The 27,663-nt window shown below is 37.9% G+C and overlaps 1 protein-coding gene across 5 annotated transcripts in view; it reads right to left on the reverse strand.

Moving 5' to 3' along the window:
* Window positions 1–27,663, reverse strand: part of SORCS2 (sortilin related VPS10 domain containing receptor 2) — a 536,381-nt gene that overhangs the window by 227,300 nt on the left and 281,418 nt on the right. For all 5 annotated transcript variants that reach the window (XM_063157566.1, XM_063157565.1, XM_063157563.1 and 2 more), the window contains exon 3: window positions 5,596–5,695. In XM_063157566.1, the coding sequence (XP_063013636.1) occupies window positions 5,596–5,695 (100 nt within the window). The remainder of the gene's footprint in view (window positions 1–5,595; window positions 5,696–27,663) is intronic.

Below are 27,663 nucleotides of genomic sequence, written 5' to 3' on the forward strand. Positions count from 1 at the left end.
CTTCTTTAATAGCCAGATCCCAAGCCATTGTTTCATCCACAGCTTTAATTTTCAACAGTTCCACTCTGTTTCTCAAAGCTTTATCCTATTTTTTCCACATATACATAGTCACACCCCATCAAACAGCATCCATCAAATCCTCCCCATATATGTCATGGGCTTGGTAGTGCTGCATGAACCTCTGCTGTGGACTGTGACTTCAGCTAACAGCTCAATGAAAGCTCTGACTGTTTTAACCTATTGAGTTCCACTTGCATTTAGCAGCTTTGGGGTGGTCAACGAAGCAACTGCTCATCAATTGTGTGAATAAAACCTGGGATTCCTGCCCAGGACTGCCTCTCACAGCCATCTACCAACTAGCAAAGTATGGGTGGGGGGAAAAAAAAAGAGTCAATTATTGGGCATATTTCTGGTAGTATCTAGAATACCTGAACAAAAACTGAACAGTCATGGACTTAAGCCTTAAGCAAAATGATGCAGTCAGGTCACATTAGTGCTCTGATGGTGCATCACTGGAATAAAATGGAATGGTGACACTGCTTATAAGGCAAGAACACATCATGGTAGAGATCTCCACATACAAACTCATATTCTGTAATTTCACAGGGAAATGTTCCTCAAGTAACTACTCATCTTATTGAAAGGAATACCCCTTACCGGACTACTAGTAAAAGTGTTAGATAATTCTGCTCTCTATATTTGGAGATGTTCTACTATGGTCTCTAAGGAAACTGATATTTGAGTAGAATTATTCCTTACAAGTGAATGTAATCATACTGCACTTTGACAAATTCCATAACCAATTGTTCTGCTCTGAAAGACAAATGTCAAAATTATGTAGGACTGCATTTACCTGTAAGTGCTTACAAACATTGCTCAAAACAACTGCATCTTGGGAAGTGCTTTTATAGTTCTGGCAAATACTCTTCTGCAAAGTAGAATTCATACTATTTAAATCATCAGGAGTTAAAATAGTGTATAAAAAAGCCTACATCCTTATTACTATCTTAAGTGTTCTGCCTTGTTTGGCAAGCAAGAATATGTTTGTCACCTTGTCTTTCATTTTGGAAAAAATATGCAGTTATTGGTTATTGTGACAGCTGGGAAATGTAAGTGTTCAACTCATTTAACTAATAAATTGGTGTATCACAATCAATACTTGTTTTCTCTTAATATCAAAAGCCTGAATATAAACTGCTTAGAGCTGCAGGTTTTCCAAAAGCATATAAATGGAAGGATGGATGCACCAATTGCATTAGCATGAATTAAAATTAAAATATGCACTGGATGTGAGGGGGAAAAAAAAAAAATCAGTGCGTTCATTCAACTCCTCCCCAACAACACTACATAAAATCAAATACGTAATTTCTACATCCAACAGCATATATGCTCCAAAAAAAGTTAAATATTTTATTGATAATTTAGTTTAGTGAAATTAAATTCTGCTAAATTTTTTCTTCTGTAGAAAGAATTTGCTTTGTTCACCTGATTCCAGATTGACACTATGGAAGTCTTAATCCTATACTCTATAAACCACACACATCACACTTCCAAGTCACAATTAAAATGTTGGTTTGGAAAACAGAGAACACAAAGCAAATTATTTCCTGCACATGGTATATGATGGATTTCCTGCACCATTTGATGCTATCAGCATGTGCTAATTACTGAAAAGGAGATAAATGCATAAATTCTGCTGTTTAAAGTGCAGGGACATCCCTTATCACTGCACAACCCCTCAAGACTGCAGAGGGAAAAGCTATTTTATAACACAGATCAATGAAAAAGTGCTTCAAATGGAGAAGTTAGCATCAGAGAGCTTACATAGCAGAACTCCCCTTCACTAGTCTACAGCTTTCCAAAACCATATCAGTGTCTTTAGCTGCTGGTTTATACTACACTAAAACCAGACAGAATGCAAACCAAATGTTAATGCATCCTTAGGAAGCATAAACTCTTAATTAGAGTGTGACCTTGCCTATTACTCTGCTGTTTCATGGCATTTAGGGTGATTATCTATGATCCTACTTGGTCATTTGCAGGTAGGTCAAAATGTTTTCTACTTGTGCAGCTGCTGACTGCAATTCAACTCTGCCTCACAAACAATACAGCCACAGTTCACACCTCCATCCCATCATTTCATCAGAAAGGTCCATTCAGAGCAACAAAAAAAGCCCTCTAAAGCTCTATCTTCAGAGATTTGCCATCATTTCTTGTCTAAACTTGGTTTCATAGCTTCAGTCCTCTGGTAACTGCAACAACACAATTTCTGCATTTGAGTTCTGCTGCCTTCAGCCAGAAAAAGACACAGAGAGAATGAATTTATCAGAACTGGCAAAAGATTGTGTGGACGCGACCTTGATACAACTCCTTCCAGATTCTTAACTTAGGCCTACAGTACTCACCACAGCTTGTTCATAGAAGGCTATGGCACATTTCCAAAGCAAAATGGAATGTGCCACTTTTTGAATTAATATAGTGAGGTTTATAGATGATTTCCATACTTCCTCCAGCTTATTCAGTCCCCAACATTCCAATATTTTACCTTATAACCTTGTGGGGGTTTTTATACAATCCTTTTTCCACATAGTACTATATGAAAAGGGTGCTGTTGTACTTTTTGCTAATGCACTTTTTAATCAACTACATCATTTTCAGTATATCTTAAGAAAATGAAAATTAGAGTCATTCACAGAAAATTTCCAGAACTATTTCACATTTACTGTATAAAGCTCACTTAGAAGTCCATTGCTCTCTCTGGTATGATGGCAGCTCACAGAGTGGAGCAAGTTGAGTTAAAGCCTAAGCCACTCCAAGGAGCTGGTATAGTGGAAGCTATGAACTGTAAAAATTATGTCAGCCCAAGAGCTAGACTGGAGCCTTTTAGCAGTTATTTCATTTAATCGCATTTCAAAACTGACAAACAAATAATCTGTTTGTTTCTTGGTCCATGAGAGCTCTAGCCACACCATCCAAATCAAAGAAGGCAAAGGCTGGGACTGGGAGAATGAAGAACTTGCCATGGTAGAGGAGAACAGGTTTGAGACCATCTAAGGAACATGAAGGTGCACAGGTCCATGGGACTTGATGAGAGGAATCCACAAGCCCTGAGGGAACTGGTGGATGAAATGAGCCAAGAGCACTGTGGTACTTAATTGCCACCTGGGGTTAAACCACGACCCATCTCTTTGTATGTCTTTGTAGGAAGCCACAGTTTGATTCTGTTCAAACCCACAACAGTCACAAAGTCAGTTACAGAGATCTCCTTATGCTCATTGAATTCTCACAAAGAACTGTGATTTAACAGTATGAACTGCCTGGAGATACCCATATTTCTCCTTTGGTGTTTTCTTTTTTGTTCGCTTGGTTGTTTTTTGTTTGTTTGGGTTTTTGTTTTTGCTTTTTTGTTGTGGTTTTTTTGTTTGGTTGGTTGTTTTTTTTGCTTTTGTTTTTTTTTTTTTTTAATTGTAGAGGGAGAGAGCTTGACCAGATACCTAATTCTAGAGAACTTAAATCAGGTGTGGTTAATGCCCTGATGACACTGAGGTGGAAATGATGAGCTTTAAATGTGCAGAATCTGTTCTTCCACAGATGACAACAATAGCTAAATGAAATTAAATCACAGAACACTTTTTACTTTGTGAAATATTAAAAATCCCCATAAATGTATTTTATCTTTGCTTTCATGTATTTCCCCAGTCACTAAATGCTAAGTGGTAGCATGGGATTACTTATGCTTTAAATTTAAAGTGCACACTCAGTTCCAGTACATGCAGTCAGCACTCCAGTTTCCATTTTCAGCACATTTTAAAAGATGCAAACTGGTTGAAGTAAACCCATACCATAATGATCTGAAGTAACATCAAGAACAAGTAAAAACCTAAGACTTCTGCTCAGCTCAGAAAAGGGAGCCAGAGTTCAAAATATTCTACTCCCCCCAGTGCAACTGAGCTGAAAGAGACAGACAGGGAGATAGGCGTTGCCATCTTGTTTCAAAAGTTCCATACCTTTCCAGATTTCTCATGGTCATTACCTCACAGCACACCAACAAACTCCAGCTCTCTCCTCACCCAGCTAACCCACTCTTTTGTAGCACTCTTCTTCTTATTGGACACAGCTGTGGCCTATTAAGGGCAGGTCTGTTCCTAATCTTTGGTGATTAGCACAGCTTCAGCTCCTCAGGCGTGTATCTCTAAGAACTTCAACTTGTGAAATTCAGGAGAATATAGATTTTTCTTAGACAGGATTAAGATGAGGGTTCTTGTGAACACTGGTGTGTTTTTCAGGCTTGAAATTTAGCAGTGATCTTACTGCTGTTTATTTTTTCACACAAATGGCACAATCATATTGTCACTGAACACTTGTGCTTGAGCAGGCTTTGATGTTGCAGCTGATTGAGCTGGGAAAGATCCTCCATAGGGCTCTCATCCATCTCATCCTTCTAGCTTTTATTCCAGAAACTGAGATGGGTAAAGATTTTTGGTTTTATTCTTTTGGACTTGAAACCACCAGTAGATTGTATATCTGAAACACATAATCTGAAGCAACTTTGTGCTTGTTGGCAGTTCCACTTTAAGAAACAAAATAATACTTTCTGGCTTTGCAGTAGATTAAAAATATATTACCAATTTCAGACATAGCACAGCTTGGCCACAAAATTCCAGTGACAAGTTCAAGAGAAATACAATATGTACTTAATCATCAAGGCAGCCTTACAGATTTCTACTGATTTTTGATTAAGCAAAACAGACAGACAAACACAACAAACATTGTTCTTCCAATCAGAGGCCTCTACTGGAAATCAGTGTTTCTGTATTACACTGGATTTAAAAGGCCCTTATCAAGAGAAAATTCTTATTTCATGAAAGACCCACTGTGCTTATGTTTCACATTGCACTTCACAATTCTTGCCATTTAAATCACAGGCACTTTTAAGACATAGAAGGGCTGTTACTGTGATTTTTTTCCCCATAATCATTGTTCCTTTACTTCTAATAGAACATTCATTGTAAATACACTCAGTGGGTTGATTTTGCTCTCACTTATAAAGTCCACTTAACCTTTCCAGGTTCCAGGAGAAGTGTTTTCTTTCTTAGTAATGATGCAGGAACATTTCTTAAGAAAGCTTCATGGGGAGGGGTTTTTAAAATGTATTTAGTTAAGGTTCTACACAGGATAAACATCATTATCAATGACAGCCTGCCCAATCCCTATACTTTATATTAAGGAACATGTAAAGAACCTTGTGTATTAAATATAAAGAGTTTGAATGCTAGTCCCAGAATCCATTGGGATGTGTGAAAACCCACAGAATTTCATTTTTTCATTTGCATGGAAAACACTATGAAAGTTTGATTTCCAGGAATCATATGAGTCAATGATCTCATAAGGTTCCCATATCCATCAAGGTAATTTTTTTTTTCTGTCTGTACTATTCAGGAACAATAAATATCTCACTTCTGTATGTCACAAATGCACAAAGGTGATCTTCACCATCATGAAAATAACTTTCCTATATTGTGAAAACCTGTAAAAAACTCTTTACATAGTCCCAGAGTCTCACCTGCACTACAAAAATGGTTTTTCGCCACATACCTTCTTTTTGTTGGTGGAACAAATGTAGAAATTGTCAATAACAGTGGCAATCCCAGGCTGTAGATTCAACTTTGTGTATAATGTCCCAAAATCTGAAGACCTGAAAGAAATCAAACATCTGTAAGTGCTCTTTTCTAAAGGCTTCGGCATTGAAACTCTGCAAAGAAAACCCCTCTCTGTGCACTAACTGTCCATTTTCAATGCTTTTCTGCTATCCTTTTGCTCTTTTCAGTGTTCATTAGCTACTAAAAGAAACCCACTACTATGAAGAAAATTAAATTCTAGGTTTGAAAAAAATGGCTAGTTCTGTCTGTACTTTGAATTCTCTGCAGTGCTAGTTTGTTTTTTTTCTGTTCAGTGACAGAAGCCTGTCACGTACACCTTTCCATCACCACCCACAAGGTGGAAAAAAGGAGCTATAAAGAGCACAGGCTCATTGGCAAGCACTAACAGCATCTCCTCAGCTATGCAGAAAAAGAAGACTTGACTTCAGAGCTTGCTGTTGCTTAAGAGAAGAATTTGGCCCAAGATCTGGAAGATTCACATTAGACCTCTAGCAGAATTAGTACTGAATAAAGGTATCCCATCCACTCCTCCAGCTCTTTTTCAGAAGATCACTGAATTTTCAGTTAAAAAAAGGAAAGTCAGTACTTGGCCATCAGTATGTCACAGAGACATCTCCATGAGTATTTTAAATGTGGGCACTCTGCAGAATTTGTTCCATACTTCTGAAAAGCTGCCAGTGAAAAATGGCATCCGTGCTCTGCAGTTGTATTGCCAATTTCAATTACAAAAAGAACGGACAAGTAAAATGTTAATATAAAGAAACGTTAGAGAAATTCAAAGCAAGTCACACCCAAATTTAAATCACTTTGGATGAAATCTTGCTTGTTCTGTTTAGGATCAAATTGTACCACATGCCCTCTCCATATTTACAGTTATCCATTTTGCATTTGGAAAGGGACTCAGACACATCTAAGGCACTTGTCCCTCCTTCACCGAGAAGCACACCCTAGGACAGAGAGTTGTTGGTGTGAGAACTTCCACTCTACACACCCTTTTCTCTCCCTGGAATAACAAGCAGGCCTGAAGGTACTCTGTCCTAACTCTGCATCATTCAAACAATTGGGAGCACTCAAAAGCTCTCTTGTCCAAGCGAACCATGACAAGACTGTCCCACCCAGTGTGACACTGCACTGCCCGTGTAGTGATTTCTGCCCTACAGTCCCTTTCTACATTGTTCATTGCTCCCCAGCAAGCTCTGCTGCCTCATGCTCCTCACCCAGGGCAGTCACTGCTGAACTTTGTGGGAGTACAAGAAGAGAGAGCAGAGAAGAACCAAATCCCTGGGTGAGTGTGTACACATTGAGAAGTAGCCCACTGCCAGTGATCTCCTCCTAGCCATGTGAGGCAGGTTATTCCCTGAAGGGCTGATGCCCACAGAAGGCCACCATGAGCATCCCACCTATGTCCCTGTGTCACCCAGAACATCACTGAAGTTGGAGGGCATGTTGTATGAAGCCAGAGGCACCTTCTGTGCTTTCACCAATCCAGCCTTCCACAAGATCCAGGAACTTTCAGCTGCTGCCATGGAGCAGCTTTCTATGTCTTTGGCATCAGCAGGCATAGTGGGCAGACAGTGATATGCCTGAAACAGGTCCTAAGGAAAACCTAGAAAGGTTCATTATTACCTTGCTTTTGTTCCTTCTCCAACAGTTTAGTGGAGTATTTATCCAATACTAATTCTGCTAGAGGTCCAACCCAACTGGTCATAACCCTATGACACTCAGGCCTATAAACTATAGGCCTAAAACACTATAAACTCCAGCCTAAAGCTGTGAGTTTAGCCATTTTATAGTGTTATCTGAATAGAATTGATCTGGGATTTTTCCCCCCCACAATGTTGCTTTCTCTGCAGATATACAGCAATGTATTAGAGAATTAACTGAATCATAGCAATTCGATTTTGACAAATAAATATGTAGATATCAAACACATAAAACTGCAGTGTTCAGCACAGAACTAATTAAAATTCTAAGGGGAATAGGATGGACAGTGCTACACCTAATTTGCCAGTGGTACTTGACAGAAAGAAATTAAAGCAAAGACTTGAAATATCAACTTCAGACAGATGTACTGAAACCACGCAGAACAAGTAGGTATAATGAAAACATAAGCTAGTCTATTCTCTTTGAGGGAAGAATATCAGGTCAGTGGCTAGCCCAGTAATAACATCCTGAAATTATTCTCTGAACCTTAAAGATGATTCAATTTACTTTGAAGAGGCAGTTCCAGGATTAATACAATGGGACCACTGGAGAGTGACACCATGCGAAGGACACCATGGCAACTCTGTCAATGTGTGAAAAGAGTACAGGCAGGAAGCCCAAAAAAGATAAGCAAGTTCCAAGATAAAAAGTTCTAGTCCAAAACTTTCCCTTCTAATTCTCATAACTTATAGATAGAATGCAAAAAATGAATGAAGTTTTAACAGGATGAGAGCACTAAGTATGGTATTTTCAAACAAATGTAATAAAACTATACAGTCAAAAAATTTTCTCAGGTAAAAATTAGCAATTTCAAGGGAAAAAAGAAATCCAGTTCCAGCCTGAGAAAATAGGCAACTGTATGTCCTGAAAAGTGCCTAAACAGGAAAAACATGATTGGAAGAAGATGTATGGATCTATAGAGTCAGAATGTATTCTGACTTCCAAAACTTTTTTACTATAGCCCACACTTGAGAGAACCCAGGAATGTCAGCTATTCTTTGAGACATTTATATACAAGAGGACATAGCTCAAGGACATCATTCAAGGCAGGCACTGTGCAAAATAATTGGTTTTCCAAATCTACTATAATGCAGAGAAAACAGGTCACCTCAACTTTTTCACTTAAGATGTAACTTGGAAGTTCCTGACTGGATATAGAAAGAACTAACATTTTGAAGCATGCAGCTAGAACAGAATATCTTTTAATTGCACTACAAAGCTACAGACAGTTGGGGAAGATGAATTCTATGATCCCAGTGCACGCCTATTTCAATATATATTTCAACATTTATTTGTACTTGTACAAAATTGAGGAGAGGAGGAGCCCTTTATGGTTTTAATGGAAAGAGGGTACACATGTACCTGATCAGAAGAGTAAAACTTCCTCCCATACCATGGCTTATTTGAAGTGGCAGCACAACAGCACAACTCCGTAAACTGGAACAAGATGTGTACAGACTGCCTTTGTAAAGAAGGGTCTGATCTGCAGTTCTAAGTGATCTGGACACAGTTAATCAGAATTTTGACTTTATGTGAGACATTGCAGGGGAAACAGCAAGCTATACTCAGGCTGCTTCCTGCTGCTGTGTATCCATCTGTGCACTATAGGTTATAGATTACAAGGGTGTTTCTTCATTGAGCAAAACTCAGTGGAGGATTCACAGGATACACATCTTCCAGTACTCAGGTGACAGAACCATTGGATGGTGGAACAATATGATTACTCACATACTGATGCAGACATCACACAACCTGAGCCAGACAGTTTGTGGCATTCTTGAAGTCAGGTACATACTTCTGCTGTAATATGTGTTAGTCTTCCCTTTTTTTTTTTTTTTTTTCTCCCTTTATGGAAAAAAATCAGTTCTCACAGCAAGAACAGCATGTTCAGATAAGAGTCCTCAAAATCATACAATGATATTACAGCACAGACATAATTAGCTCTTTTAGCTTAATATTGTAAGCTCAAAAAAATCGGAGGGAAAATGTCCAAGTAAAGAAATGTATTCTCATGAAATAAAACTCCCAAAGCCCCCTAAGCTCTGTGCAAATTTAGGTCTCATCCTCAAAAATGTAAATTTTTTAGATATGAGGTAAAATAAATCTGTGTCTAACATAATTTGGAACAGTACCTAAACATTGGATCTGGATATCTCCCAACAGAAATTTTGAGAAAGAAGAAGAAATTTAGCAGATACTGAAAGAGACATGAACCAAATGTTTGCCTTTCTGAACTTCACTACCATTACAAAGCTCTCCCCTGTGACTCACACCTATGATTCAACATTGCTCATTGTTAGTTGTTTTTCCAGGTTTTATTTACAAGTAGATATTTAAAAATATATAAGAAAAATTAAATTTTAATATAGTAAAATGTTAATTAAGATTCTTAGAGATGAAAGTTGCATTCCCAAATAAAATGGGAATAAAATACTCAAAGAACACATCAACTGCAAAAAAAATGCTTCCTTCCTTTTCTTTTTAATGAATTGAAGAGACACATTCAAAAGAGAATGGTTGGAACACTTAACACACATGTTCATCAGATTTCCTCTACTTTTTCTTCTTGAAGACTAACTCAAGATTCATTCTAGTCAAATGAGTCATATTGTACAAGCTCCATTAACTTAAAATCCTGGAAGACAACAATGAAGAGGTTTCAAATGACTCTTGGACCACTTAACTGGTGAAACTAAAAAAAAAGTCTATTTGAAAGAAAAGAACACAAAAGATCTGCTGGTTTAGATAATTGGGAAATTGTTGAAAAAAAGATTCAATTGAGATGCACATTAGAGAATCAAGGAAGAGTGGATCTGTACATAAAACTCACTCAACTGCTTCCCACTTAATTTTCTCCAGACTCTATTGCAAATGTTGTCTTCCCACCTTCCCCTCCTTTCAGTCAGCAGAACAGTCCAAGATTTACAGCATGAACTTTTAAAATACAGGATAAATTATTTTAGATTCCTGCTCGGTGACAGACTTACATCTAACAGTAGGATTTCCTTTGTGCTCTGGTCCCTCATCTGAATAATAGAGACAACACTGTTGACTACACCTCAAATGTGTGTAAGGAAAACAGATAACTACAGCAGAGTAATGAAGAACTTGCTGATGGAGTATCTAAAACAGATACATCAGAGGTTCCAGCAACAAATACCAGGACAAGCCTACTGAAAGGGAAGAAACCAGAGGAGCATCATTAAAGAAGTGGAAAACTAACTCATCATCTTCACTTAAATAGCACAGAAGCCTTCAAAGGTTTTTACATGTCCAATGTGGAAATTGCAGAGGCTTTGGTTAGCCTCATAAAATCCTTTCAAACAAAACCAAAAGCCTCAAAAGCCCCAAAGCCTTTCTTCAGAGAACAAACATATTGTAACATTGAATTCCAACACCCAATTCATATATTGAGGAATTCATGTGGATGAAAGTTTCTTCAAAGACTGTAGAAGTATAGCACCCCTAGCAATCCAATTAACACCCAGCAATCCAATTAACAGATTAATAATCAGCTATCAGTTTTGCTGGAGTATTTTTTGGAAATACCTCTCTCTCTACTTTCCAGAAAATTGAGCCTTTTGGAAATTACACATTTTCTCTCCCAAAACCAAAAATACAGAAATGCTTCTTCCTTAATCCAGTTTTACACAAAAGAATCAATGGCACAGGCTACAGGTAACATGAAATATTTTAGCAACTTCATATTTAGGCAATAGTGGGTTTACCTACTTTTCCAAAACCACTAGAGATTAACATGTCCTGTTTTCACTTATCAATTATTGATATCATATATTGATCACATATCTGATAATACAGATTTTTTAAAAGCTGTTGGTGATGCCTTTTTAGTTGTAGTGACCTGTTCTGTAATGCCCTGCTGTGTACAGGACATGGTGCAACTTGAAATTTTGTACTCATACAGTTACAGAGACTCCTTCCAATACTTACAAGTGTTAATGATTGTAAATTGCTGACCTCAAAAATTCCATGGGCAAAAAAAATAAAAGAACCCAAAAGACTGCATTTGCATCAAGTGAAGACGCAAGAAGGATCATAAACATCGCATGTTCTAGAACTGGGCTTTTATTCAAAGCTTTAAACATATCCAATTCAACTAGCCACAGTGGAAGGAAAACCAGTCCTCTGCGGCCAACAATAAAAGCCAGGATTACCATGGCAGGTGGCTTTAGGGATGTCTCCTCAGGAGCTCTGGCTGCTAATGTCAGAGTGACGAATAAGACATGACCTTATTTCGCAACGCACACAGCCCGGTCCTCTGACACCACACGGTACCAAGCCTGACTGGGCCCCAGACTGGCGTGCCAGGCTACAATCTCCTACCCTGATGTTGCAATTACCTTTGAAGAAAATGTTCTGAGTCCACGTTTTTCAGGAACTACCCTATCTCAGAGCTGTCTAGACCCAATGCTTCGTACAAGCACAGGAACCATTCATGTTTTCTTATGAGACAACATGGATGGTGATAAACAGAGCTCTTTGTACAGATGGGGGTGTTACTTGATAGAGATATGTGAATTATACGTGTATTTATGTACAATATAATTTCTTCCCTTACTAGTATCTTCTGTCATGTATTTATCAGGTACTGGTTTTGGTTAATTGCTTCATCTGCACAATGAACACAACACTCATGCTCAAACTCCAATAGTTAGCAGCCTTGTGTCTTTAGTATCTGCTACATATCTTCCTGTGCTGTATTTAAACATTCCCACTCTGCATATCTCACTGTATACCATAGCAGTTATCTTTTGCAGCCCTTCATTAGTCCTTCAATATAGCACAAACATCCTGCTCATTAGCCTATAATCACTCTGCTTATCAGTTACATTTTCAAGCTCCTCATTACTTTGCTGCACAGCTGCAACAATTAGCTTTTATATTCTACAGGCTGACAAAACATCACATTAGCTTCTATTAGCTGCAGCCATCTCCTACCCTCTCAGAAAGTGTTAGTTTAGGTTAGACACCTATTCTGAAGCTACTGCCTTGGTGCATTAATTCCATCACCAACAACAGCACTCGCTGACAGCACGTCTCGGAAGGTACAGCCTGTAGCCACGCTCGCACTACACACATCCTTGTGATGAATCCATTCAAGCATGAAACAAGCAGTGTCACAGTGACAAAGCAGACAAGACACAGCCAGCAAGACAGGGTTATGTCTTATTTTTGCAAAAAAGTAAAAGATCTGGGTTATTTCTTCCTTAGCTTTGCATGGAAGAGCGGGATCATGCTGCCCTTAAGGGGCACCAAGAATTTTTAATTTGCTTGGGGGCAAATTAAAAATTCCCCCACAATCATTCAATCCCAGTCATTTGTTCCTGTTAAAAACAAACTTATTGAAACAATTCACAGTCAAATTAACAGTTTTAAAGTCCTGCTCTTGGATCAATTCAGGAATGCTGTTTACAGTTCCTTCCCACAAACAGTTCCAGTGACCTACATGAGGGAGTAAAAAACAAAAATGAAATTGTGGAAAATAGGGAAAGATCAATTTCTTACCACACTTTCATTACTGAATTGGATGTATTGTGTAACCAGCAGTTAGTATGCAGGCATTTCTCATAAGAAACAGCCCTGTGTAGATTCAGTTTCAGCAGCTGCAAGTCCAGCACTGCATTAGCAAGGAATGGAGTGTATTATGGAGCATTTGAGAGACTTAACTATTTGATTAACTATTCAGTTATTACCTACAAAACAAATTAATATTTCCTACACCTATTTAGGCAACTATCTTTGGAAAAAAAAAAAAAAAAAAAAGGTTGGGTTTGGTTTTGGTGGCATATTTTTTGTTTGGGGTTTTTTAGTTTAGGAAAAAGAAGTCTTTGTTGCTAAAATGCAATTTTCCAAAATTATGCTTACTAACCATATTGCCAGAAGTGGAACCATACATATATCACTTCCAGTATGACTTCTCCTTTATGAGTGTTGTGAAGGGAAATGAGTAATTACAAAGGAATCATTTCTTATCTCACATATTTGTGTTCTTTGGGGAAAGGAGATGGTTCAAGAATATTTTCTTGAGGTTTGCAAGGAACATTAAAATTTTCCACCATGGAAAAATGCTAGGCATTTCCCATAGCCCAGGCTTTTTATTTAAACCACTAAACACAGCTGAAATATTTCTGAAACAACTTTATTCTCAGTCAGGCAGCTTCTTGGAAGGCAAGAAACATGTTGGGATATATGAGAGAATTTGGCCTTGTGCTTTCTGACCAGAACAGCAAATTTTCTTGTAATCCCTGGATAAAACTAGTTGAAATAGGAACATCTATTAAATTAAAAAAGAACTGATAATAATTTAATAAATTGCATATGCACCTTCACATGGAATTATCTATTCCTCTAGCAATGGGCTCTGCCAACTATAACAGTCTTCTACCCACTCTTCAATAAGCACAACTTTTCTTTAACTCCAATTGTAGTTTTAGCTTTTCCTGCTGATGTGCTGATCTCCATTTTATGATTGCTGTAGGGGAGGTGAGAGGGAAAATGAACTATATGGCCAGGTGTAGCACTTTATAAAAAGGTAAATGAAGTCAACTGAAGTTTTGTCAGTAATTTGAGTGTGCTATTCTGTACCTGAATCCAAATGCTCGGCAAAACTAAGGGAGTAACTGGACATTTTTAAAACAAATAACAATCCTAAACAAGTAAATATAGAAAAATAGACTCTGGAAATGTTATCAGAGACCCACTGTTGCCCGTTGTGAGTTTTCTGGAATGCTTCTCTGAAACTGCAAGTACATATCTGGGATGGAGGCTGGTCAGTGCTCAGATGCAGCTCAAGTTCATCCAAGATGTGAGTTCCCATGTGCCCAGTGTCAAAGGAGTGATTATTTCAAGTTACTAAAATTGCATCAGAACAAAACCTTTACAAGGAATTTTAAAGCATTGTTTTGAATCCCTCTCCTTCAAAAACAGTCCATGTAAAAACAATCATCTGCCTCACCCATGACTGCCCACAAACAATTGTCATGATGTGTCTGAATCATGAAAACATTCAGATAGTTAAACAAAATCAGGTTTTCCTAATAGGTTTAAAATCACTGAGTGACTGTGCTGCCTGAGCTGGCAGCGTGCAGAACATGATGGGAAGCTGGTAGGAATGGGAGGAGGCACATCTCAGGTGCTGCATCAATCAGGGGCACCAGGGAATTCAGGTACTCACAACCACTTCAGCAAGGTTTGTTTCTGCTATTTGCTAATCAACCCAACCATAATCCCCTAACAACATTCTACAGTTGCTAAGGGGTTTTATTTACTTATTTATTTATTTTTTTAGAGCTTTCAGCAGCCCAATTTCCCTTACAGTCATTCTCCTGTAACTGCAGTGACACCTGTGGAGGGCTGAGCCCATCAGCTGTAGTTTGGCCTCCTGTTGAACTTGGCAAGCCAGCAGCACATAAAGCCCCAGCAGATGTTTCTGCTTTAATAGCAGCTCTTTCAAACCCTTGGCCAGACATAAATCCAAAATAGATCCAGAAAAGAGACAAGCAGTGCCACCATCATGGCTCTTAAAATTAGGAGGCAGAACTAGCCTTTTCTGCAGGACTCTGAGAGACCATTAGCAGCAGAAGGTGTCGGGAAGTGTTCCCATAAATTATGCTGACAGGTTAAGAGGGCCAGCCACAGCAATTGCAGCACATTTTGCACTGTGTCATGGCTTGCTAGGAAACAGAATCCTAAGACAAATACACACATTTACACAGGAGTTTCCAAACTAAGATCACACTTCATAGAAACAAGTACAGGAAGCAGCCAATTTTATGGCCATTAACACCTCCACATGGACCCATGGTGCCTCCACACCATGTTAATGAACATTCCAAAAATAAAACAGTAAGGCAATGATCCTTGGTAGAAAGGATCTTCTGAATACATGCCTTGCTAGATCTATTTTCTCAAAAGAAAGCTGCACTAAGAGTGTATTTACAGCTGCCACTGTGCTTTATGGGAGAGGAGGTTGATATATACCACGGTGACATGCTAATACATCCATTCACTTGGTGATGACTAACTGCCCCTAACAGAAGCCTGGTCCACTGTAAATTACTGACATGTAATTTCAAATGCAAGTTAAAACAACCCCCACAGAATAAGAATAGTTCTCAGCACCCAAAATAACTCAAAGCACTGAAGGAGCTGAAAACTTCAATCACATTCTTGTCTGACATTAAAGGAGACTAGGAAGAGAAAAAAAGTGACCCAGTGTCTAAAAAGGAGGTTTTTTTGTAGGAATGAAGGTTATTACCTGTTTTCCTGCTTCCCCTATCACCTACTACTCAAGTTCAGATGGAGGTGCCTGTAGCAGATGCAGCTCTGAGGCTGTTGGGGTGTCTGGGAAGAAATAACCCCACACATCAGTATGTACTGGAGGGCAACAGGCTGGAAAGCAGCTTGGCAGAAAAAGCCCTGGAGGTTATGGTGGACATCAAATCAAACCTAAGCCAACAAAGTGCAATTGCATCAAAGGCTGCTTACAGTGTCTCAAGCTGGATCAGGAAGAGCATTTCCAGCAGGCCAAGGGAGGTGAAACCTTCCCACTCAGCAGTGCTGAGATACAGCTGCAGTGATGTGGTGTAGCATTGTGGCCCCTCAGAAGGAGAGGCACAGACATGCTGGAGTACACCCAGCAAAAAGCCACAGAGGTGATTAGAAACTGGAGCATGTATCACAAAGAGCAAGGCTGAGAGAACTGAAAAGGCTCAGGAGAGACCTTATCAATGTATATAAATAATTGATGTGAGTGTATAAAGATGGAGCCAGAATCCTCTTGGCAGTGCTCAGTGACAAGCTAAGAAGCAATGGACAAAAACTGGACTAAGGGGTGACCTCATCACTCTCTACAACTTCCTGAAGGGTGGCTGTAGTGAGCTGGGGGTCGGCCTCTTTCTCCGGGCGACAACGGATAGAACAAGAGGACACAGTCTCAAGTTGCGTCAAGGTAGATGTAAGTTAGAAGTAAGAAGAAAATACTTCACAGAAAGAGTGGTCAGAAACTGGAATCATTTACCCAGTGAGGTGGTGGAGGCATCATCCCTTGAAGAATTTAAAAAAAGACTGGATGTGGCACTTGCTGCCATGATCTAGTTGAACAGTTAGAACATCGGCTGGACTAGATGATCTTATAGGTCTCTTCCAGTCTTGAAATTCTGTGATTCTGTGATTCTGTGATATATCAAACTCTGTTTAGACATAAGAAAATTTTTTCTTTTTCTTTTTTTTTTTTTTTTTTTTTACCGCAGGCTGCCCATGGACCTTGACGTATCTCCATCCTTAGAGATACTCAAAAGTCAACTGGACAAGATCTAGATCACTGGGCTGGATTCAATGATGTCAAAGAGGTCCCTTCCAACATCACTCAACTTGTGATTCTGCACTTACTGAGTTAAATTACATTATTTGACTTTGCTGAAGATACTGTGCATCAAAAGTAATTTTCTGTAGACAACCAACACAATTAAAGCATCACCAAGTCATAGGAGGAATTCACTGTATATTTGCTGGGGAATCCACAACTTCACAAACTAAAACCAAAAGCTTTGTTATTTTGCTTTGTGTGCAGCAGAACTGAATTCTGCTTGGAGTGTGCTTGTTCCAAAGAAGTTACTAATGGGCAGCACTGTGGATTAAGCTAACAAAAGAAACCTTCACATTTACTGATAAGAAAAGTGCTTACAACACAGAGCTTGCATAATCTTTGGATGTGAAGTCTGAAATTATAGCTGTATCCCAAACTCTACATTTGAAGTGGCACAAAAGCATTTTATCTAAATGTCATTTTGCAGTCATATAGCGCAGTCTTATTCAACTGCCCAAAGCAGTCAAGCTAAAATAAAGAGAAAAAACCAGATTTGCCCAAGGAAAGCTTTTTTTATCCTTTTCTGCTGTTGTTGGTTCCACTCTAAACGCCCACTTTGGGGAATTTACCCTATGAAAGCTTTGGCAAACCTTTGGTGTATGCGGTCAAGACTACAGTTCACAGCGAAAGTTCAGCATGACACAACTACTCCACAAATAAATGCACAGATTCCAAATTCTAGCCACTAGTCCCACCAAACATGTTTTATTAAATACCTTTTACACATTACTTGGAAACCAGCTTGATTTTACATCAGAGAATTAAAACTCAACATGCCAGCATTTGGGAAGAGACCAAGATACATTTGCTGTTCTTATTTCCAAATCATTTCCACTTCAGGGCAGTTTTTTCAAAGAAATCCAGACTCCAGCTATCACTGAGAAAAGCAACAGTAAGGTGGTGAGAAGGAGTCACTCAATGCCTACTGCCCTACATCTGTGGAATATCCCATGGAAAACCAGAGTGCTATCTGCTCTCCTTCTCATAAAATCATAGAATCATTTACGTTGGAAAGGACCTCCAGGATTATCAACCAATGAACCACTAACTAAGCACTGCCAAATTCACCACACAAGATACATTTATGTATATAAATGTGTATAAATTTAAGTGCAATATAAATATGTGTAAATTTATATGTAAATGTATCTTGAATGCAGACTGGATCAGACTGGATCTCCAGGTATGAATTCTTTTCTTTTTACTGAGACAGACTCTCATTATAATCATATATATATATATATCTTAAAGACACATATAATTCCTTGATTGCTGAATCACCTGAAGTGCTTTATCATACAGGCATTTTATATTTTTTCTGATTTTTAATATTCTTGCTAATAACAATGAGATATTCAAGTCACAATTTTGTTGTTTTTATATATTTCCTTAGCAGGTAAAGGGAATTTCTTTCTTCCAGAGCCATCTGTCTAACTTTAGACTGTGTCCTACTATTAAAGTGGGAGACTGGCTCTATTTAACATTACCATTTATTAACCTATGTCTAACATTTAACCCCGTAGAAAAAGTTCTACAGAAAATTTAGGGAAATGAAAGATAGTGACACATTTTTGGGGCATGCTAAAAAATGCCAAAATCTTTCAGCATATTGAAAGAAAAAACTTACCTACCTTCTGAGCATGTATTTGCCAAAGGCATCATCAGTGAATGCAATACTTGAAATAAATAATTTTTAATACCTGTAAATTACCCTCCATGCATTACCAACACTAAAACATTATAATTCTTAAATTAAACTTAATCATCTTACTTCTTTTAGTTACTTAAATGTGTTCAGTACACATTTAAGTTTAGTTACTTAAAAAGTTGAGACCACTTTAACATAATAGATTTTTGCTATTTCTAATTTTCAGAAGTAATAAACTGCAGAATACTTTCTCCTACAGGAGACAACCATATTTCCAGGTCACATGTAATGGTTCATCATTAGCTACTATTCCAAGGATACCAAAATGGACATCTTGCACATATATTTTCCCAGATACACTTTTGTCATGTTCTGATCTCTCCTCTTTATTAAGAATTTGCTAGTAAAACTGATTGATAGGTAGTCTTATTGTACGAGGAGAATGTGTCATTCAACCCTTTGACCTTGTCTTTACAGTACCAGTCAAGTGTCTTTGAAATTTGTTTACTTCAGGATTTACAAGAGCATTAAAGACGGGATGTCAGCACATCTCGATTCTGAAAAGATCTTATAATAATAATAAATGAGTTTGGACAGTAGGGTCACCTGTAATGTACTTTAAGAAAGAGACACAAATTTCATTCTTCTACTTTATAGTTAAAGACAAGTAAAACCATTAAACTACGGGTTTTTTATTGGTTTGGTTTTGTTTCTTTGGACTGAGGAACATTATGTTTTGAGACCAAGACAGGCCACATTACATGAGATGAAGACAGATGCAAAATACTTTCCAGAAATAGTTCCAGAACCTAAAAAGCTTTTTCTTAGCTCTCACTGAGCAAGCTCTGGGCAAGTGTGAGAAGCAGCTTCAAAGCTGGTTTGCTTTTTCATCATGATGTACAATGTATAGAACTGAATTTTTCTATCACTAACATGAGCCAGCATTTCTGCACTTCAGAGTCACAAAAAGGAGTGTGATGGAGGATGGAAATATTTTCAAGTGCTAATGCTTTCCTTTCTTCATTATCATTATTACATTAAAAAACTGCATTCGGCAATATTTTTCTTTTGTGTTTCCTAAATATTTGCATTGCTGCATAACTGCATAATTGTCTCAGAAAGAAAAGTGATCTTTTGTTCCAATTTAGAGCAGAGTCCAAAGTTGTGGCTTCGACGCCTGTATGGGCCACTCACTTAAGAGTTGAACTTGATGATCCTTTTGTCCCCCTTCCAAGGGGAGAATAAGAATAAGAATATATTATAAGAGTATTCTGTGTGTGAATATAGTCGCACTCTCTTTATTTACCTGCTTGGAAATTCATCTCTTCTACTGCACGAGATTAGTAAGAATAATACAAAATATGTTAATCAGATGACCCATCAAATCCCACAGAAATTGTCCTCTATATAAGTACTGTGCCTCCAGGAACTGACTAATCTAGCATAACAAGGAACAGTCACATCACGTCCCTATTTGCATTGGCCACATATGGGCTATCAGCAGCTATGTGTGGATAGCATTTTGATTAGCACTTAAAGTTGATAATTATTTTCTTTGTTGTAGTTTTTGGATCTGTCTCAGATTCTTCTAATATTTTGCATATTTTACATAGATAAATAAATATGCATTCAAAACAACTGAGCTTCAGATGTTTCATATTCCCCCAAATATTACAAAAGGTCAGAGAAACTTTTGGATTTGTCTCAATAAAGCATTAAAATTGAACTAACTGATACTTGCAGCCTCTAAGACACTAAAGGATGTAAATGTGAAGGGTATTACCATACAATCAAAGGAAGTTGTAAACGACTATAAAAAGAAGTAAAATAAGAAGTAGCTTTGAGTCACTTATTCTGTTAAAAATGCAAATTATAAGTAAGGGGTATTAGCTGATGATTGATAAGAAACTTCAAGTGATCCCAAATCTTTAAGTCATTCACGCTGATATTCAAAATGTAATTACTTTCAAACCACACAGTAGAGTTGGATTAATGGAACAAATACTTTAGAAGTAATCCATGAGTCATGCCTACTTATTATTATGAGGTTTGGATTACTTTTCATTTCAGCTCTGTGCCTTTACTAAATAACAACAATAAGTAACACCACATTCAGACTCTCACATCTTTACATACATACTGTCAAGTAGAAAAGGAAAGAAAAGAAGAATGTTTATGTAAGATTTTTTATGAAATGTCTTAAAGAAAATACAGATTGGATTATGTATATAGTAGGTAGATTTTCCAGGCTTTCATTTTATGCTGTATGATTGTCTCTTCAAATCTTTAGGAACAGATTTGGAGGAAAAAATACCTTGTCTTTTTTAGTAAATGTGTCAAAAGGCAAAGAATGTGGGCGGGAATTATTTCTGCTGTTCCTCAATCCCTTGAGCAGCAGACACACAAAGGCAGAGTATAATGCAATAGGAAGAGAGAAGCATCTTCCATGCTTGTAGTGAATAAGCAATACTGCAAGGCATACAATTACGAGAGATGTATGTGACTTCATCATTAGAAGGGCTAAGGAGGGAAATATGATCTGTTATCCTCTGCTGCCCACCCTACCCCTACTTCCACTTCAAAGTCTATGAGCAGGAAAGCAAAATTTGCCTTTGGAGATGGCTGACCTTTAGTAACTGCATTTCCAATTATTATCACAGCACTAATTGCACATACAATCTTTCTTTTCTACTTATTTTTCTTTGCCATCCCCATGACAATAACATTGTTTTTTGCTACTTTTTCTTCCTATTTCGTTCTTATCTCTTGGTAGTGATTACACAAGGCTCAGTGTGTAGCAGAGAAAGGAGAGAGAAATGCATTAGTCCTTACTTTGAAAACTGGACATGCTAGGCACAGATTTAATCTAAATTGCCAGTACAGCATCACTAACAGTACTGATAGCAATGTCAGGCATCCTTGGACAAAGTAGAGAAGGCCTATTTGCATTTGCCTTGGAATTTTCTATTATCTTCTCTTTCAGCCTAAGAACACTTGGTGTCAATTTACTGTCCTGTCTCAGAAAAGAGAAGAAAAAATCCTTAAATATCAAGTATTATGTCTGCAGGAAACTGGTTCCAAAAATGTTAAATAAGGGGCTCTCTGTCAGAATATTTCAAATATCCCTATGCACTGCCAATTGAAAACAACACACCTGCAATGCAGTTCCACAGCTTTGGAAGACCTCACTCACCATTTCACCACCCTAGTTTCCATTATAACTGAGAAAAGGTGAAACTGAGAATGGTGAAATAATTTGCATTTCCTGAAAAGGGTAAATATTCTGCAAAGATGTATAAAGGAAGGGAAGAGATGCTAGGAACCAGAAAACAATTCATGCTTTAAGACCCCCTTTAAAAAGGCACCTACATAAGTAAATCACTTGGAATCAAGCTCTGTGACTTTTATGTATATGAACACTAAATTCATCTCAATACAGCAATATATCACAGAACACTGTTATTATGTTATTCAGACAAATTACTGTTTACAAAGTATCAGTGATAGTTGCTTCAGAATATTTGTAAAGTAATTCTTGACCTGTATCTTGTCGGGCATAAAATGAAATGTTTCCTTATGCCCTGTCACAGATAAATTTAATTTTGCCTGATCAACTTGAGACTTGGAGAACCAGAGTTCTGCCTTGAGCATTTGTGATTATAAGTTGTCATTATAAATGACTGCCATCCTCAAGAACTCTCTAATGCATAGTTAAAAATCTATTGATTTGGAAAATCCTTTTGCCATTTGCTGAAGTCTATTTGTAGAAGATGAACAAAAGACATGTCTAGACAGGACTGAAATAAATTAATTCTCAAATATGAGCTAATATTCACAGAAAACAATATTCTGTTGCTTGACTCAAGCAGAAGAAGAGACTCAATTAGGCATGTGGCTTCTTTGATGTCCTGTATCCCAGCACAAGACCTGGCTCCCCAGCCTGCTGCCATATGCTTCCTGTTTGAAACCAAATTCTACTGCAATCTCAAACACATTCAAATACAGAGAAGACTTCTGAGGGAAATTTAACTGCCACAATCTTCCTCTGGGTTGCACCATCTCTGATTCCATGATGGTATTGGCTTGGCAGTTAATCCTCACTTTGGGAGTAATGTTACCATACTGTCCGTCAAATTGCATCCACAGAACAAAACAACGCCAGCTCCTCACCTCAGAATAAACACCTGCAGACAGAAGCAGAGGACCCACACTGGGTCCAGTCTGCCCCTAGAGAACAACAATCAGTTTAGCAACAAAGTGATATGAAAAATGGAACTGGGTCTACATGCCATGAAATACATGGTAACAATTCCTATCAGGGCTGATTCTGTTTATATGCCACACTGAAACTCCAAAATACACCCAGAAGTTTGGAAGAACTTGCGGAAGACAAGATCTAATGAGAGCTGCCCTTCTCAGTTGTGAAGGTTTTTCACAGGAGCCAGAGCTCCTGGTCACCTTGTGCTCATGAGGAAAACCACTTGCTCATCCACAAGTAAATATTCTAGCATTATCCTTCCATTTCTCTTCCACTATCCCTGATGATGCAGAACAACAACACTTTCTAACTTAACAATTCATTCTTGAAAGAGTCCTTCATAATGCAAATGTTAATTCCCTACTGCCCTTCACTACAGACAAGCATTTAGAAATACTGATTTCATCTCAAAATCTGCTTATCCAAGTGGTTAAAAATCATTTCAGTTTAGAACATGTACCCATCCAAAGCAAAAGTTATTTCCATAATCAAAATCACTGTTTCTCCTCCCCAACTTGGGACCATTTCAACACAAGTGTGCAGGGGGAGCAGGTCAAGAGGTTTTTTTTGTTCACTTCATGAACCACTTGTAACAGAACTTCATACCCTTGTGCAAGTCTCTCAATTATTCTCTGTGTACCGCATATGCCTGCAATAATGCTCTCTTGCCTGAGCATTCCCCAGACACACTGCTCCTCTCTTTGGAACTAATAATGACTGAACAGAAGTATAACAGGTAATTTGACTGAACAGAACTGTAAAACAAAAGTGATCTCTGCTGCATGGAGATGAAGAACAATCACCGTACCTGTCCCAACAAACCTCTTCACAGAACAAGTGCTTCTTTAGCTGCTCTGCACTTCTTCCTTTCTGGCAGTGTTTTACCACCAGAAAACTTCAATATCAACCTTGGAATTGCTTGGTTAATATGCTTTGGAATACTTCAGCTTTCATAAAGATTTGATTTCACTATGGAAAAGTTGAAATGCCATCAGTCAGTAGCACAAATATTTCTTCACTCCTCTTCTTCACCTACTTTTAGTGAGTGTTCATATTTGTCTGAAAATGCATGCAGGTGGAAAAGGCTGTACCACATAAGAGTCATATAAACCAACCTCCAGCTAAGGCCCTGCAGGTATTGCCATGAACAGTTCTCACATCCTCCAGTAACAGAGGGCTACTCCTTGTAGCAAAGACATCAATGGATTTTCTTTTTTTAAAAAATGGATATTGAATCCAGCAATAAAGGGATCTGATTCCAGTGTTCTGCCTTTATTATGGAGCTGACATCTGTGTACAATAGCAAATTCATTTACAACTTGGCCCATGGCACAGGGTTGGGAACTAGATTATTTTTAAGGTCCTTTCCAACCCAAGCCATTCCATGATTCTATGAACTTTTCATGAGAATCCAAGAGAGCTAACAGGGCTGTTTTCTGTATTTGACAGCATAAACCCATGAGGAAATGCTGCAACTTGGAACAAACAAGCCTGATAGAAATCGTTCCTTCTTCCAGATCTGCAAGATATTTCAGATAACACAGAGAACTGAAAATGCATTAGGGCAGAAATGTGAATATATGCAAAGCATGAAAAAGCTAAAGGAACCTTCTTGATTTGAGCATCAGTAATAATTAGCAAATTCCAATTTCTTGCCACAGTGCCTAAAAGAATATTTTGTATACAATATTAATTTTTGTATATAAGTACTGTAAAAATAACTTTCAACTCAGCAAAAGTGTTTCAGTCCTCAATCCTTCCATTACTGAACAGTAGATCTAAACACACATTTTCAGCATACCTGTAATCCACATTGACAGAGGCACCTCTCAGGATTAAAAGCATGTTTTCTCCATGAAAAATGAAACATCCTGGTGGCAGGCAGAACAGCTGCCAACTGCTGGATAACTGGTGAACCACTCACCTCTAGAAAGGGTTCCTTCAGGTGTCCCATCCACCTCAAATGCCCCAGGGCACCCTGCCTGCTCTGCCATGCCCACCTCCACCTTGACAAAGGCAATTACAGGGATACAAGAAACTGAATCCTTTGCCTCTCTCAAATTCCCACCAATTCCTGCTGTAGGCTATTCCTCTCTGTGATAAAGGTGTCTCACTGCTTTTCAATCTGAGTTTATGCCACTTTAAATTACAGTATCATGCCACATAGAATAGCATAGAGTAACAATGAAACTGAAGGAATGGAGGCGAGTTTTGCTTTATTGCACCATTGCTATGGAAGCGGATAACAAACCCTAATGCCACCCAGGGCAATGTGCCACTGGAGTCAACTTTCTTAATGTGCTTTCAAAAATACCACTTTCAGAAGATCACAAGAGTTATTCTGATAACTCTGACACTTTTAAAAAAGCTAAAATACTAAAAATATGTTTCATTTACCACCAAGACATCAGAGCAGATAAAAGTGTTTATTTTTAACATGGCCATAAAAGAATTTTTTCAGAAGGAAGACACATAGTGGAAGGAATTGATCACATAGTGGAAGGATCAGAACATCTGATTTTACCCTACCACAGGTACATTTAATAGTTATTGATCAATGTAACAGTATGGATCTGCCTAACACAGTAAACTCTAACAATGTTAATTTAATGTTAATTACCTGTAGGCAAAATTTTTCAGGTTTAAAGTATAAAAAGCAGTAAGTAGTCCTAAAGCCCAAAATTTCTTTTGTGACAATATCAATTTTCCATTAGAATAAAAGCAAACAAACAAACAAACCCACAGAGAAATGCAGACATCAGGGCTGCAAGTTTTTTCAAAAGACACCTACTTAACTTCCATCACTGCCAAGGCAGGTAAATTATACTTTATCCCTAACAGACGTTTGTTTGTACATTTACTAACCTCCAGTAATGAAGATTTTAAAACTTTCTCAGGAAAACAATCCAAATAGTACAACACTATAAAGTTTTTCCTGTTTCCTAACTTGTGTTTTCTTTGCTGACATGTAAGCCTGCTATTCACCATCTAGCATTATGCATTTAGAGTCTGCATCCTCTTTGCTGGTATTTTTTATTATATTTGATTGACACATTGCCTGGTGACTGCTATTCTTTAAAATGAAACCCCCACATTCTTCTGGTCTTTGTCACAAGTTAATTGTTGGATCTTCTTTCACCCCTGATTCTCTTTAGGCTCACTCCCATCTGATGCCCTACAAAAACAAACGGACCAGAAGGACTAATCTGTGTCTTGTACACATAAAATATACATATATTCCAGTGTGAGGTTTGACTTTTCTGCATCACAAAGACAGTACTGAAGTTCAGTTTGTGGTTAATTTTTAAACTCAGGCTTTATTTCTGTAAAATTTCCACTTAATTGGTAGCTGTGAAGCTATTCCTGCTAAAGTGCAAAAGTTTGCCCTTAGACCTATTAATTAATCTCCTCTGGTTTTCCTATCATTTCCTCAGTTTGCCAACATCATACTGAATATCAGTTCTGTCTTCCAAAAATACTTAGAAACGTTTCAGATTCCAAGATATACAGATAAAACATACACTGTCTATTCCATCAACCAGATCAGTAATAAAAATGGATTGACTCCAAACACAAAGTTGTCAGGAGAATCTCCTTCATCTCACTTTTCTGTTTTTCCAGTGAAGTTGACTCTGAAGAAGTCTTTAGACCACCACTGCACCTTCTCTGTAGCAGCTTCATTCTATTATTCACCCCTAGATACTGGTTTGCTTTCCATGAGACCATCAAAATCTTTGGACAAAAATAAAGAACTGGATACTCTAAAATTACTTTATTGAAAGTGACCAATTAAAGCAATAAAATGTACATGCCTTTTACTGAACTCACACTGATAATCCTATCATCCTACATGCCAGATTTCCATCAACTTCCAAGCTCAGCATTGGAATATTAACAATTCACATCATAATTCTGGTACTTACAAGTGAGATGTCGTACACAACAGCAAAGGAGATAATTTACTGTAGTACTTTGCATGCTACCCACAGGAAAAAAAATTTAAAACTACAGCAGCAGGGGATAAAATCTTGCTTTTAGACACTAACTTGAGTAGGCCTTGTGACTAGAAACATGTTTGGTGGAGAAATCTGATAGTGGATTATAGAGTTGTCATTTGTAACAAGTGTAATCCCTTATAGTGCAAAGTCAGGAGATTTCAGATTTGGGACTGCAGAGAAATCAGATTCACATGCATGACAGCCTTGTGCCCCTGGCCAAAAGAATTATAGTGTGGGGCATTCGGAAGCCAGTTTTGAACGTGATCTGGATGCAGTAGAGTATGTACTTGTGCTAGACCTCCACTCCTCACTGCTCACATTCCAAATACATCACTTTGCTTGTGCTGACTATATTCAAAAGAAATGCCCACCATAATTGCATATATCAATGCCTGTAGAATGGGTAAAAGAATAGTAAGACATTTTGAAAAAAAAAAAAAGACATTTTGAAAGAATAAAAGAGAACAGGTAAAGTTTATCCTAAAACAAAACAGAATAACCTAATATGAAGACAGACCTGAAGAGCTGAATCCACACAGCTTGGGAAACAATGAGTTGCAGAGGATTTTGGCAAAGAAAATTTAACAATGACAGCCAGTACAGTATGACAACTGAACAATAGTTTAACAAAAGGAAACAGCCTCCAATATCAACATGTATAAGTTTCATTGGATGCAAAATAACCAAGCTTCTCCATACTTAAAGCTAAGGTGGTTTATTCAACACTGAAAAGGCATTTCCTCTCAATTTATCTTTGCTGGGAGAGAATTTCCCAGGTTTCCCCAGAGCCAGCAGCACATGCTGAAATGAGAAAGTTTAATCAATTCTAAATACTTCTCAGCTTACTCCTGTACATCTGAGTGAGCGGTGGGGTATTTGTCTCTTGTCTCACAATTAAATAGAAAGGACTTTTTCATATGGCATGACAGAAATTTAAAAGTGATTTCTAAGAAGGTGCTTCATAATGCAAATCCAGGTAAAGGCAACATTATTTCTTCCTGTCTAAT

The sequence above is a fragment of the Melospiza melodia genome, chromosome 5, assembly GCF_035770615.1.
Source record: "Melospiza melodia melodia isolate bMelMel2 chromosome 5, bMelMel2.pri, whole genome shotgun sequence".
Classification (NCBI taxonomy): Eukaryota; Metazoa; Chordata; class Aves; order Passeriformes; family Passerellidae; genus Melospiza; species Melospiza melodia.